Source organism: Nanorana parkeri, unplaced genomic scaffold (assembly GCF_000935625.1).
Source record: "Nanorana parkeri isolate BGI_ZX_2015 unplaced genomic scaffold, ASM93562v1 scaffold516, whole genome shotgun sequence".
Classification (NCBI taxonomy): domain Eukaryota; kingdom Metazoa; phylum Chordata; class Amphibia; order Anura; family Dicroglossidae; genus Nanorana; species Nanorana parkeri.
The window spans coordinates 687,443-702,496 of record NW_017306784.1 but is presented as its reverse complement, the minus strand read 5'-3'; the positions used below and the strand labels follow the sequence as shown (position 1 = coordinate 702,496).

General features: G+C 40.5%; 1 protein-coding gene across 2 annotated transcripts in view; it reads right to left on the bottom strand.

Moving 5' to 3' along the window:
* Positions 1-15,054, bottom strand: part of EIF2D (eukaryotic translation initiation factor 2D) — a 41,302-nt gene that overhangs the window by 7,938 nt on the left and 18,310 nt on the right. Inside the window, exons 7-11 of one of the 2 annotated variants that reach the window (XM_018561316.1) lie at positions 13,949-14,066; positions 12,380-12,425; positions 7,275-7,378; positions 4,716-4,871; positions 801-887 (exon numbers count right to left, since the gene is read on the bottom strand). In XM_018561316.1, the coding sequence (XP_018416818.1) occupies positions 801-887; positions 4,716-4,871; positions 7,275-7,378; positions 12,380-12,425; positions 13,949-14,066 (511 nt within the window). The remainder of the gene's footprint in view (positions 1-800; positions 888-4,715; positions 4,872-7,274; positions 7,379-12,379; positions 12,426-13,948; positions 14,067-15,054) is intronic. The other variant, XM_018561317.1, reaches the window with a different exon arrangement.

Below are 15,054 nucleotides of genomic sequence, written 5' to 3'. Positions count from 1 at the left end.
TTGAAGAAAAACTGTTACAAAAAAAAAAAATAAATAAGGAGGGCCTCGTGTGCAGCCCCTGGCATCACGAAAGCACCACACATAATACTCAACGAATGTAATCCTACAGAAAGCTATTAGAGACTGCAGACATACAACGGGAGATGGTCAGAGACTATTGGCATGCTACATGAGATGGTCAGGGACTGCAGACATGCTACAGGAGATGGTGAAAGACTGGGGACTTGCTTCAGAAGACAGTCATAGACTGGAGTAAGGTTACTTGAGACTGCCGGAGGTCACTGCTATTGCTACCCCTTTACAAATCAATGCTCCCATATTTGTGCTCCGTAAAGCCCCTTTAAAAATTACTTGCTATACATATTATTATTATTATTATTATTATTATTATACAGGATTTATATAGCGCCAATAGTTAGCACAGCGCTTTACAATATACATATGATATTTCTCTCAGCAAGATCCACTATAAAAGCTCAGTGAGGAAAACCTTTATAAAAAGAGAAAGGGTATGTACAGCAGACAAAGCTGTAAATACTGAGAAATACTAGGACAACGCTGGGATACTGTGAAACAAATAAACCAAACTGTTTAATTGCTAGAAGCCAATTTAAATAATACTTTTCCTTCACTGGATTAAATAAGAACCAAAACACAGTGTCTGCAGGAGCTGCCCAACAAGTGGCAAAAGGCCACAGGCTGGGCACCAGTGGTCAGGAGAAATCAGAATGACATGGGTCAGTTTACTTGTGGGTTACAAAGCAGAATTGTATTTTTTTTTAAGAGGTCAGCATACTTACTTTTTATCAGAATGAACCAGCTCATTGGTCTTTACATATGTGATGGTGACACTTCTGACCTCATTGTGAGTAAGCAGGTCACCCTTCCTGCAACATGAAAAAAAACAATTATTGTAAACCACGAAATTATAAGTATTATTTATATTCAAGGTTTAAAACAGCTTCAAAGCTGGTCACTGATGTAAATAATTGAGCAATGGAGTATAGCATAGTCCATACACCAATTAGGTCCCAAGACAAATATTCATAAAACACTCCGGAAAGGATTTGTGGAATAGTTTACCACATAAGCCACTTGAGTCAATGTACACATATAGGTCCTACGACCTACACAAACAATTCATCGGAGCCAATACAGTATCACGCAGTTAGTCAGGTTGAAAAAAAAAAAAAGTCCATCAAGGTCAATCAATAGTGGAAAACAAATAAATAAAAAACCTTCATCAACAGAACCCTATAACCACAGCCGATTCAGAGTATTGCCCATAAGTCAACCAAATATTCCTTGGATCAACAATTTCTGGTGTTTGCAAGCTATGGGTATCTGGTAAAAAGTAAGGGGCCCAACACTGAACCTTTGGGTACACCACTAACAACTTTAGACTATTCAGGGTATGAATCATTAATCACTACTATATTGGTGGTGAAGTTCTAACAGCTTGGAGCTTAATGTTCACAGGACGGTGGATTTCAGGAAAAATAGTCCTGCAGTGCTTCCGCGTACTATAATAGTAATGTTTTACTGAAGTCTTACCATTTCATGGGATCAGAGATGGACAACCAATATTAACATTTATCAAAGGAGCTCAAGAGAGGATGTATTTCCTGCGTTTGCTCAAGAGATTTAATTTGCCCCAAAATTTGCTGATACTGTTAGTTTGGTTCCACCTCCAAACAGGATGCTAACAGTTTACAGTGTATTCTTAGGGCTACAGGAAAAATCATTAGTTGTAATTTGTCCACAATTAAGGATTTGTAAAACTTTCGAGTTAGGAAATGATCAATGTGGATTATTGAAGATTTCATAGCTCCAGGATACTGTTTGTTTTTCTTGTACTGAGACATAGTCTTCTTATAAAAAGTATCAGTTTTATTAATTTATGTATAAGCAATTACTGTACAGTATAATTGTGAGAGGGGGCATATGGGGTGACTGTATATGTATTTTGGGGCTGTGTATGTTTAATTGTATGTTTTGTTATGTCTTATTTATGAGAGTGAATGCATTGAGAGATACCTTTTTAAACCAGAAAACATATGCCTTGTATGTGGTGTATACTTAGCCATATAATGCAGATTCTGATTTAACAGACTAACATCACAGTCATGGAAGGTTGCAATTCCAGGCCTGCTAGCAAAAACAAGACTTTAGACAGATTCTTTAAATGTTTATCTATGGCATCCTGAATACAGACGCATCCTCTAAAGTAATATAGCATCAAGATGTGTTTACACGTGCATTTATGTGATCAAAGGCACCTTGGAGGACCAGAAGCGCCCTACATAAGCTCAGAAACAGAGTGGAATGTATACTTGAGTTGAGACCAGGAATGTATTACAGAAGTAAAAAAAAAAATTAAGGAGAACTATAAGGCTCGAGCCAGCATGACAATTAAACTGTCACACGTTGGCTCAATAGATCGAGAAGCGGACGCATACCGTCACTCGCTCACTTCTTGATCATTTCCCTGCAGAGAGGCGTGACTGTCATTCACCGGTCCCTGCAGGGATTCCCCCGATCCTGCAGCGCTGAGTGGAGGAACGGGAGGGGGCGGGTACAGCTGGCTCTGCCTCTAGATAGGCAGAGCCAGCTGTCAATCACGCAGCTGGGTGGATCTCGACAGTAATGTCAAGATCCGTCCCTGTTGCGGCGTTCTCAGTATACCGCAAGTTGTAGCCCGCGATATACTGAGCTTTGGGTCACGGGAGGACGCTAGTATATGTCCTCTCGTGACCCTTAAGAGAACTATAGGGGAAAACACAAAAACACTTACCCCATAGATCTCTTTTAAGAAGAAATTGTAGGCTCTGACTGCTATCTAACTACAAGGCTCCTTTTTTTTGTGAGGCTGAGCAGTGTCTGCAGAATTGGCAATAAGAATACTAGCGACACTTTTTGAAACATTCCAGTGTTTCTCTAGGCAAACCATTTAAAAAAAAAAAATAGGACTTGTTTTTCTGTGTGGCCATTTCTAAACATCTCTGAAGGCTGTTTGCTCATGATGATAATTATTTAACCCTTTGCCTTTGAGACTTATAACTTCTTTAGAGTTATTAGGGAATGTTGGGTCTGTTGGTGGCCTCCATCATTACATAGTTACATAGTATTTGAGGTTGAATAAAGACATAAGTCCATCAAGTCCAACCTATTACGTGTATGCATTTATGTTCGAGCTGGTGTGTGTGCGTGTATACAGGTCTATGTGTGATTTTGCTCTTAAGAGTACTTGTACCCCTTTATGTTAAGGTTTCCAAGAAACTCGTCCAGGAGTTTCTTAAATGATTCCACATTCTTAGATGAAATCACGTCCTGCTGCAGCGAGTTCCAGACCCTTACAGCTCTAACTGTGAAGAACACCTTGCGCCCCGTGTGTTGAAAATGTTTTTCTACCAATTTTTGGTGATGCCCTCTGGTCTTTGTTACGGAGCTAGCCGTAAACAGTTTGATAATAATGTTGCCGTCACCATTGAACAGTTTATACAAGAAAACCATGCCCCCCCTTAATCTCCTAACCTCCAACGAGAACATATTTCATTTTAACAACCTTGTTTCACAGTTCAGGTCTTTGAACCCCTTTACGAGTTTGGTAGCCCCCCGCTGGACCTTTTCCAACTCAAGGACATCTTTTCTGAGTATCGGTGACCAAAACTGGACCGCATACTCCAGATGAGGCCGAACCAATGATGTGTACAGTGGCAAAATATTGGTCATTGGTCTTTTTCTTGCATCACTTACTTCTGGTGGACAGCTCGTTCTTCACAAATGTATAGTTATGCCATGTGCTTTGAAATTGATCATTTATTTAACAGTATTTTAAGGGATATTCAGGGACTTGAAAATGTTCTTGTATCCATTCCCGAACTTTTCAATCACCTTTTGCTTGGAGTGTTTTTTCAAGTGTTTAGGTGTCAAGTAGGTGTTCAAGGTTAGGTGTCTAACTCACCAAAAGTTAGACCTCCAAGATACACATGTAATTATACTACAATCACTTGAAACCCCTTGAGTGCACAAAGCTGGTCTCCATTTTATAATGATGTGACTATAAAATGATGATTTAATGATAATTTTGGAGAAGAATACTTATTCAGTTTTTTAACTGCATTACATAAAAATGCATTTTCAGAGATCCGTTTTCACTATGATCACCAGAAATAGACTATTTTGTTTAAAAAAAAATATGATGAACGAAATCATAAACTAAAATCATTATTAGTGTGCAACCACACAATATCTCAACAATTGCTACTAAATAAAAAAAAAAATAACATGACATTGAGAAAAAATTAGAATCAGGTGAGAATATTTTTTTTTTTTTTGAACCCCTAAACCAAACCAAAATGAGCAGTTAACCCTTGCATTGTGGGGGTAGCACAATTTGGTGTGTAAGATGCTTGGTCTCCCGCTGCACACTGCGATTCCTTCTGCTGGCCCCTACATCAAATAGTGTGAACTGTAGTCACACAGGTTTGCAGAAGAAATCTTAACAGCATAGCATGGAAATGCCAGTACCCAAGAATTCCAGAAGTGTCAAATATCCAAAGCAGAGAAGACTTGTAGGCCTGCAAACCACCACCTCCCTTACAAATGAATATGCTCAGAAAATCAAGCTAACACTTGATTTACAGGCTTGAATATAGTAACATTGTGAGCTACCATACTTTACTCTCAAGAACGTATCTCTTTCTGTTGCTTACCTGTGCCCTGATGCTTGGAACAAAGGCAGCATTTTTGCATTGATTCCATAAAGGGAGCTGATTTCGGGAGGCTGATACGACTGCTTTCGACCACCATCTGATGTTTCACAGGTCTCTAATGGAAGAACAGTGGTTGGAGCAACAAAAGATATCACACTGCCAAAAAAGAAAAAAAAAAAGAACCACAATAAAAGGCAAGATGCTTAGGATGCACATCTAGGGTGACGATCAGACATGTGACCTAAATATTGGCATTGAAAATTAGATTAGAAGGGTTTGACGTTTGTCTGTTTTATTTCAAAATATGCAAGTTCCACTTTCTAAAATGTACTGTTTTAAAGGTATATTGCAACTAAGCCTTTAAACACGTGGGCCTTCTGCATATATTTTATACTAACCACTTGCCGTCCGCCTGTTGCAAAAAACGGACGGACGGCGGACTCACATCGGGGGTTGCCGTCATGAGACGGCATTTTTTTTCTGCTCGCACACAGGCAGAAAAAACCCGTACGATGTAAAGAGCCGTTACCGGCTGTTTCACATACACACGATCGGCGGCTGTGTATGTGCTGGCTGCATGACCCCCACCCCCTCAAGTGCCATCGCCGCCCCCCCTCCTGACCCCTCACCTTCAATCCCGCGATCCGCTGCCCCATCTGCGGCCCGGGACTGGCTCGGGAGGGTGTCAGGAGGTAAGATGGGAGGGAGATCAGCATCTTCCTCCCTGCTGATCTCACTCCGTGCTGTGAATGCAGAAGTAATGTGTAAATACATCACTTCCGCATTCACCTGTCAGTCATCTGGCTGCTATAGCCAGAGAGAAGAAGCTGATGAAGCAGATCTCTGCTTCATCAGCTTTTTTTGGCGTCCCCAGGTGACATTAAGGGTCTTAGAGACCCATAATGTCTCCATAAAGAGGACCTGTCAGTGTGCCTTTGCTATTATATAGGGGGATTGTTATCCCCCTATGTAATAGCAATGGCATTAAGTGTAAAAAAACATAAAAAGAGTAAAAAAAATAAGTCACGTATAAAAAGAGTTTTTAAAAAAAAACCAAATTTTTTTTAAGTCCCTCACGCACATATAAACGTAAATAGGCGTCCGGTGCACCAGTGGCGGAAACGACAATTGCGCTACACGTTACATATCGCCGCGAACGCCGGAGTGTGAGCAATAATTTTAGGGCCATCAATCAATGATAACACTAAACTGATGAGCGGTAAAAGCTTTTAAAGCATCGTCTATGGCCAATTTTGGGGATTGTAGTTTTTTGAGGTTTTGCGGGAGCACGCAATTTTAAGGCTTGACATGTTTGGTGTCTTTTAACCCGACGTGACCCCGTCTTTTATATTTTACCAAAAAATTGGGTTATAATAAATGTTTTATCATTTAATACAGGGGAAACATATTGTGACAGAAGCTGTGACAGAAGCTGCAGTTAGTGTCTGCTCTAGGGGCTCTATGGGGATCTCGATCGCCGCCGCTGCTCGGTTTTAACACGAGTGATCTGATTAGATCACTCGTATTAAACGAGCAGTGGCTCCTACTGTACATTTAGCTCTGCTTTAGCAGGGCTAAAATGTACAAAAAAACTACGTCCGGCGCCCGAAACTGCATGTCTCGGGCGTGGGGCCATAGGGATTCGCTACATAAGACGCACACACATTTTCCCCCGCCTTTTGGGGGGGGGGGGGTGTGCGTCTTATGGAGCGAACAATACGGTACATCAACAAAGATATTGAGAGCCATAAAAAAATAAAATACATGTAGGGTTTTTCTCAGGAGGGAAAATAAGCAAAAAAATGAGGTCGGATTTTACAGTACGCTGGCTAAACATCTTTTGTTTTGCCAGTGTCCAGACCTCGAGGACAGCAGTATAGCCCAACTAGGAGTTTCCACTATTACCGTGTCCCCCAATGGATACTAAGGAAAATTTTTTTGGCCTTACTTATACTTTAAAAACCATTAGTGATATTGCATTATTCATAATAGAATTTGCAACTGGAACATTCCCGGATATGCCAAATGTTGAAACTCTGGGTTGGGAAATGGTCCGGAAAACTGGAAATGATAATTTGCCAAAATGTGACTTTCTCATGTATGATTTTACTCGGCACCCTTATGAAAGTTTATCTATACCTTTTTTTTTTTTAAGTTTTGGATGGTTTTGCTGCTATCCAGGGTTCCGTTGAAGAGATTTACCCCCAACCATAAAAATCTATTTTTTTTGGTCTGTGTTGCTATTAAGAGAGATTTCCCATCACTTTGTGTCCTGAGGACAAAACCTCTTAGCATACAGGCAAGCGAAGAAATCTCTCCAATGCAGCCCGTGGCTGCAGTAAAGCCTAAGAGGAGTTCTAATCCTTCCTGACTATCCAAAACACTATATATGCCTCTAAAAATTATAGTTTTTCTGTTTCTAAGAACATAGAAATGTATTTAAAAAAAAAAAAAAAAAGAAGACTATGGTAAGCACTCCTAGGATTTCAGGGTCAAATATTAAATTCATAATACTCTGCTTATCCATGTGAAACAGCGACTGATATCCTGTGTACTTACTCTGGATGCTTCCACTGTATTTCAACAATGCTTTCTACCCCTTTACTAAGCTCCTTCACCTGCAAGATGTTACGCTGCTGCATGACCTGTAGAAACTTTGACAGCTAGGGTAAAACAAAATAAATATTAGTGATTAAGACTATATAAAGCAGAACATGTAAACCATTGGATCAATGAGACTATGAAGTATCTATTAAGACCAAAGAAACGCAACCTTAAAATAGAACTCAAGGCAAAGAAAATGAATTTTAAAATACTCTATATTCCTTGATAGCCAAAAAGGATATAAATCCACTCTGTGTGCACCAACTGCCATGGCAACCCCAATTATTACCTTGTAAAAGTAGCACTGATATCATCACTATGCTTCACATAGTCTGTGCAGAGAGCAGAACTGTGGTGGGACGGAAGGACGGACCAGGCCCATGCACTACAGGCTGCCTGCAGAAAACTACAGGAGGGCGCAGATACAAGACCAGTCACCCTGCACCAGCAGAGAGAGCAGCAGTGACTGGGTCTTCATTACAGGAAAGTTTTACACTGAATTACAAAAGAAATGCACAAAACACACCAAAGATTTCAGTAAGCAAACACATGGCTCTTGTATTTAGACAATATTTGCCAAGATAAATCATAAATATATCCAAGCCACTGTAAAAAAAACACAGGATGTGCTTTTTAGATAACAAGAAGGCATTTGGAAACTACATTGATGTGTGGCAAAAAAATGGAATATGTGAAACCTATAAATATCAGAATTATGAACATTGTAATAGATAAAGCTTAATTCTAAAGTGTTGGTCTCAGAGAGAATGAAAGCAGATCAGGCATTTGTGAGCAGGTGAGTAACCTCCTATTGCTGAGGGGTTAAATGTCACTGCCACTGACCACCAATGGAGGTGGGGATGTTAAACAGCATTGCAACTGAGGGGTGGGGGTTAACAACACTGACTACTAATGGGGAAGGGGAATATTAATAGCACTGCAACTTACGCCAATGCTAGGGGTTATTTTTGTGGACACTGACACCAATGCCAAGGGTTACTATTACTGCCACCAATGCCAAGGGTTACTATTACTGCCACTGACACCAATGCCAAGGGTTACCATTACTGCCACTGACACCAATGCAAAGGGTTACCATTACTGCCACTGACACCTATGCCAAGGGTTACCATTACTGCCACTGACACCAATGCCAAGGGTTACTATTACTGAGCACCAATGCCAAGGGTTACTATTACTGACACCAATGCCAAGGGTTACTATTACTGCCACTGACCCCAATGCCAAAGGTTACTATTACTGACACCAATGCCAAGGGTTACTATTACTGCCACTGACACCAATGCCAAGGGTTACTATTACTGCCACTGACACCAATGCCAAGGGTTACTATTACTGCCACCAATGCCAAGGGTTACTATTACTGCCACTGACACCAATGCCAAGGGTTACTATTACTGCCACTGACACCAATGCCAAGGGTTACTATTACTGCCACTGACACCAATGCCAAGGGTTACTATTACTGCCACCAATGCCAAGGGTTACTATTACTGCCACTGACACCAATGCTAAGGGTTACTATTACTGCCACTGACACCAATGTCAAGGGTTACTATTACTGCCACTGACACCAATGCCAAGGGTTACTATTACTGCCACCAATGCCAAGGGTTACGATTACTGCCACTGACACTAATGCCAAGGGTTACTATTACTGCCACTGACACCAATGCCAAGGGTTACTATTACTGCCACTGACACCAATGCCAAGGGTTACTATTACTGCCACCAATGCCAAGGGTTACTATTACTGCCACTGACACCAATGCCAAGGGTTACTATTACTGCCACTGACACCAATGCCAAGGGTTACCATTACTGCTACTGACACCAATGATGGGGCTTATTTTACTCCAGCTTTCTCTCCAGTGTGCAGGATCAGAATTTCCAGGCACTGAGATGTGTTTTGTGTGATTCCTTTTAAATGGGCTGCCTAACTTGAAGCAGGGTATCTTAACTCACAAAAAACACATTGCTATTGTGCACTCCTCTGGACAAGCACTTCGAAGAAAAAAAAAAAAGATACTGGGCTGTTCTGAGAAAGACACAATGAAGGGATGTAAAATCTCAAAGTTGTATTAATAATGAGACTGAAGACCCCAATGCAAATCAGATCTTACATCAGAAAAGGAGTAATTCCTGGAAAAGTTACCAGCCATTTACTGGAATTAGGACTCCGTCAATGCAATGTATACATTCAACACTAACTCACCAAAGACCAATCAGAGCCAGGCCAAAAAGAAATTGAATAACTTCCTAATTCTGGTTAGTCAATCTCAGTCAAGACAGTACATGTCTATGAAAATTATACCCTGTCCATCATTAGACAAACAATGAACACAGCCGAGGCACTAAACTGGCCTGTCAGGTTATTTGATTGACTCCCAATTTCAGAAACTTGGTGAGTGGCAGTAAAAGTCTAAATATTACAGTAAACGTAACATGACCTTACAGTGAAAATGGACTCAAAAATAAAAGATTTGCAGTGTTAGAGCCCATCCACACCAGGGCAGTTGCGGATCAGGGTGGTTACCGCACTGATCTCAAAAAGGGAGGTTTTGGGAGTTTTTAACTGTGTTTCAGCGCTGAAACCCAATTAAAAACGGGCAAAAGCGCACTGATCATTTCATTCGATTGAAAGCTGTATGGAAACTGAACTGATCAGCGCAGCAAAAATAGTGCAGGGAGCAGTTCGGGCAGGTGGCGGTTCGGATTGCGTGGACCTGCACCATCGCATGAACGGTCCCCATAGCAATGTATGTGATCGTTCATGTCGGCGGATCCGTGCGGCCGAACTGCCCAGGTGTGAACGGGGTCTTATAGGGGACATCTAGAAATGTTAAATGTGCCTAAAAAATATCCATAAAAACATATGCATCATCTGGAATTCAACTGGTAAAATAGCGGTGTACATTCTGGTATGTAAGGGTGTCTAGGCTCTTGTATGTCAGCCTCATACAGTAGCTGTGTAGCCGTGTAAATGTAAGGGTCTGCTGTGCCAGACTGCTATTGTCAGGAGATTTGGTGATGTCACTACTGTGCTGCTCAATGTTGTCCTTGCTAGAGGCTCTGACACAAGGTAGCAAAACCCTGCGTCTACCAAGGTGCTATCGCCACACAAAGACAGTGCAAAATAAGGCATGGCAAGTCAGCAACAGGGAAAAGATCAGCTGCAGGGCGACCACAGGCAATCTCGGTAACCATTCCTGGACCCTATGCCAGCTTTTTTTGGACACACACAGTAAAAACAACAAAAAAAAGTGGACTGCGTTGTCTTTCTACCCCTTCCCTCTGATTTGCCATTCACAAACCACAGCAACTAATAATGTGGAATAGTTTTTCATGTGAACAGATTCTAGAAGACTCAGGTCAAAAATAGGTGACGCTGAAAAGTAGACCAACAAGTAACATGGTCAACAAAAAAGAAGCTTACTGGACCCAATATAAAAATAAAACAGCCCAGAGGAAAAAAAGAAAAATATCTTGATCGCAGAAAAAATAAAACGCAGAATAAAATCACTAGCAAAAACATGGTATGACTTTCTCTTAGCAGAGCTGAAGAAAAGGCATCCAACCTTCTAGGACAGTAACAAAAAGACTAAAGAAATGACAGAGGCAAGGTTCTACAGGGGCTGGCTTAATGTTTTATGTTTGCCAGTGTCGGCAGTACAACCGAATTGTTTGACTGTTTAAGAATTCCTAACATTCCTGTGTAATTCTCTGGAGATTATATATATCTATATAGATATAGATCTATATCTATATAGATATATATCAGACCTCTGATCTAGAGCTCCCTCCCCCTTTAAATAAGATTTGTCTTGTGGGAGCAGAAAAATTGTGGCACTGTGTTCCAATTTGGAATATCTTAACTGCAAATGTTTTTATCCAATTAATGTGACTCATCTATAGACATTTAAAAAACAGATGTAAGTGATTATAATACAATGTATATCACATAATTATTAGCAGTACATTTTTTTATAATACAATTACTATTACCCAATTTTTTGGTAAAATATAAAAAGAAGAGGAGTTACGTCGGGTAAATAGACACCAAACATGTCAAGCTTTAAAATTGCACGTACCCGTGAAAAATCGCAAAAAAACTACCATACCCAAAATTGACCATAGGCAACGCTTTAAAAGCTTTTACCGCTCATCAATTTAGTGCCATCAGTGATTAATGGCCCTAAAATGATTGCAACTTTATTTTTTTTTTCACTTTACTTTATTGTTAACACATAGGGGACTAAGAAACCCCCCTATGTAATAGCAAAGAGGATGTGACAGGTCCTCTTTATGGAGACACCAGGGGGCTCCAAGACTCCGAATGTCATCTAGGGACCCCCAAAGAAGCTGAAGCAGAGATCTGAGAGTGACAGCAGAAAGCGGAAGTGATGCATATACAAGTGATGTAATATGCATTCTGACATCGGAGAGGGGATGGAGGGAGATCGTGTACAGATCTTACTTTGATCCTCTGTCACAGAGCCACCATTGAGCCCGGGACCAGCGGGACAGCGGGTAGAACAAACTGGCACCTTATACAAGCCATTGCTTTCATGTAAACATGTGTCGCTACCCGTTTTTAAATTTGGGCAGGTTCCCCCTTGCGCGCGAGTGGCTGATGGTACGTTTAAATACTCCCGCTCAGATCCAGGAAGCTGCAGTCCGTCCGTTTTATGGCACAATGGGCGGCCAGGAGGCGGTTAATTTTGGCTCAATAATAAACGCCATATTTACATTTTTGTAAACAAATGGCACCTTTTGTAAAATCCCTGTATGATGGATTACTTTTACTGGCAAGAGGCCTACTCTGAATGGAACAACCTGCTTACTAGGAACAGATTTTCCAGGGCACAGGAAAATATTTAGAGGATCGTGCAGTCAGTATTGTTAGATATCAGACTTCTTGTTCAGTAAAGGTAACATGTCATAATTACATTTTTAGAGGCTGCTGAAACAAGTACAAAAGTGAGTGCAGTTATATCTTAAACACACACAAAAGTGGGAGTACTGCCATATAAGATTACCTTTTTGTAGCTAGACTTTTTAATATCCACTTGCTGTCCTTCAGGGCTAAGGAAAGATAAAAATGACACGGTCATCATATCTTTTTAATATTGCCATACACAAAAATCACACTGAATTCAGTAATGCATTTTACCCATTTTTTTTTTTGTTCTGTTTTTCTTTTTTGGGGGGTGGGGGAGGGGTGGGTTTGCACAATACTTTTTAAGTACACTCTTTTTTTTGGCTACATGGCAATTAAACATAAACAAATTACATTTACAAAAATTATTATAGATCACAACCAGAGAAGACTACTGGAAAGAGTGAACATGTGTAGCTTTAGAAAATATTGGTAAATCAGGGACATAATTGGATTCAGACTATGGTGATGAGCCAAAAAAACCAAAATAGCAGAAAGTAACTGCCAATCATAAAGAATCACATATGAAGGCAACAATGATGCCTGTTGGAAAAATGTGTACTTGCACAGCCAGTAACCATACATGCCCCAGTGGACAATTTCAACAATAAAACACTAAACACCTATAATACAAAGCATTAAATACATATTCAGATTATACAAGCATACACTGTTGTGAAAATGTTTATGAACACCATGTCTAAAAACTGGATTCAGGTACACCCATTAAATGAGATTTAAAAAATATTTTTTGTAAAGAAAAGCCTATCTTAGTTTTTATGAAGAAAATCCGAACCAGAATGCTATCCGGAAACATGAAATTAAGTTTCATCTTATGGTAAATTGGTAATCGCTGCTTAATTTTCAGTACAACAAACAAAGCACACTACGACCTTTTCTGAACTGTGATGCATGCTGCAGGGAGTAAAATGGTACTTTATACAACGCAATACAATTATGCAATACAATACATCTTTGCTATCTCAGGGTTGCCAAAAGGACTGCAATAATTGCAGGAGCAATACATTCCAAGTAGCATTGGAAAACTCTATGATATCAAGGATCACAGAGTTTTCCAATCGTCTAATATGCACAGATAAATTGATAACAGGCTGGCTTAAACAGCGAAATTTGGTTGTGGCATTATTTTAAAAAAATCTGCCCATCCTTAAATTATTCCGATGCCTCGAACACCATTATAGCTATTCCTGATTTATTCATCGCCATGAAGCTGACAGCGCCAATGACAGGTACTGAGACATTTCCCGATCTCTGTAGCTGCGGACCGGGATAATGTCTCAGTACCTGTGATTGACGCTGCGGCGCTGTCAGCTTCCTGGCGGGCTCGGCACGTGGAGCTGCGAACATGCCCGAGCCCATCACTACTCTAGAACATGGGCAAAGGTTTTGACAGACTGCACTGAACATCAGTGACCATATACCATCCACAACACCATCAGTATTCACATCAGATAAATCACAATCTACTACCAAATTCTGCCTGGACAACCTCTTCTAACTTGCAACACATTGATTTCAAGCATGATCTAATTAGCATACCGCACACCATTTTCTAGCTACCTCACAACAAATAATGTAGATGGCACTAAATGACATGTATTCTCAATGTAAATTCATGGACATAAGATGAACAGGACCTAGAACTCACCAACATGCAAAGAGGTAATTCCTAAGAAATGCACTTGTAAGCAGGGGGAGGTCTGATTTCTTCACTTTATACTTCAATGCATGAAAAAAGCACTGGTGTAACAAGTCATCCATGGTTTCTAAAATGTGACAAAAATGGATAAAAATATAATTGTTTTGATGCCGCAGGTAAATTAATTATGGACCATTCATGATTCTCAAGCCAAGAAAAGGTATATTTAGAACAGTAAATTACGATCAGGCTTCCCAGTATCCAACATAGTTCAAAAACAGCTTTTTGTGTCAGTTGTGTCAGGGTACCAACAAATTTGGCCACATCTGTTCATGGCATTTTAAATTTATAATCAAGCAAAATACTTTTTTAGGTTAGTTTTGACCTTTCCTCCTGCTAGTTTGAGTTGTGTTCTTGATCTTCATGAGGTCTAACTTAAGATCTATACAGTGGAATCAGGACCTCCATCCTCACTACGGATATATTCTAGTGATGCACCCCTTTATTTTATATGTTTTACCTGCTGCCTGACCAAACTGTTTGATAATATTGCAATTCTAGGAAATATGCACTCCTGAACCTTTTATTATGTAGTACTGGCCAACACTGTACCCCAATACTGCACTCTGACAAGATTATTTTTCCTCCAAGTGCATTATTTTGCAGTAAGACATATTGAACTTTGGTTTCCAGAGACTTGATCAACGTTAAAAACAATAGTGAATCATGTTCTATGTTAAAACACCTCCAGGGATAATCAACCCCAATACACACCTCTATGTCATCAGCAAAAATGACATGCCTTCCGCATAGGCATGCACCGATACCTCATGTTCACAAGTACTTGTATTATTGAAAATGCCCCGATACTAAGCAGTTTACATTTTCAAACACAGGTGGCTGCTGTAAAGTCCTGCACTTGCTGGGGACCTCACGGCAACCTTGTGAGGACATTCGCTGCGATGCTTACAGCACCTGTCAGGGTGGTGCGTGCCAAAGCGATAGCTGCTGGAACGCACCGCAAACCCTCACAAAATTTCCCCCTGCGTTCTGGGACAGGAGGGGGCGTGGCGGTGCATTGAATTCAATGGCACCGCTTCTACGCCCCCCCCCCC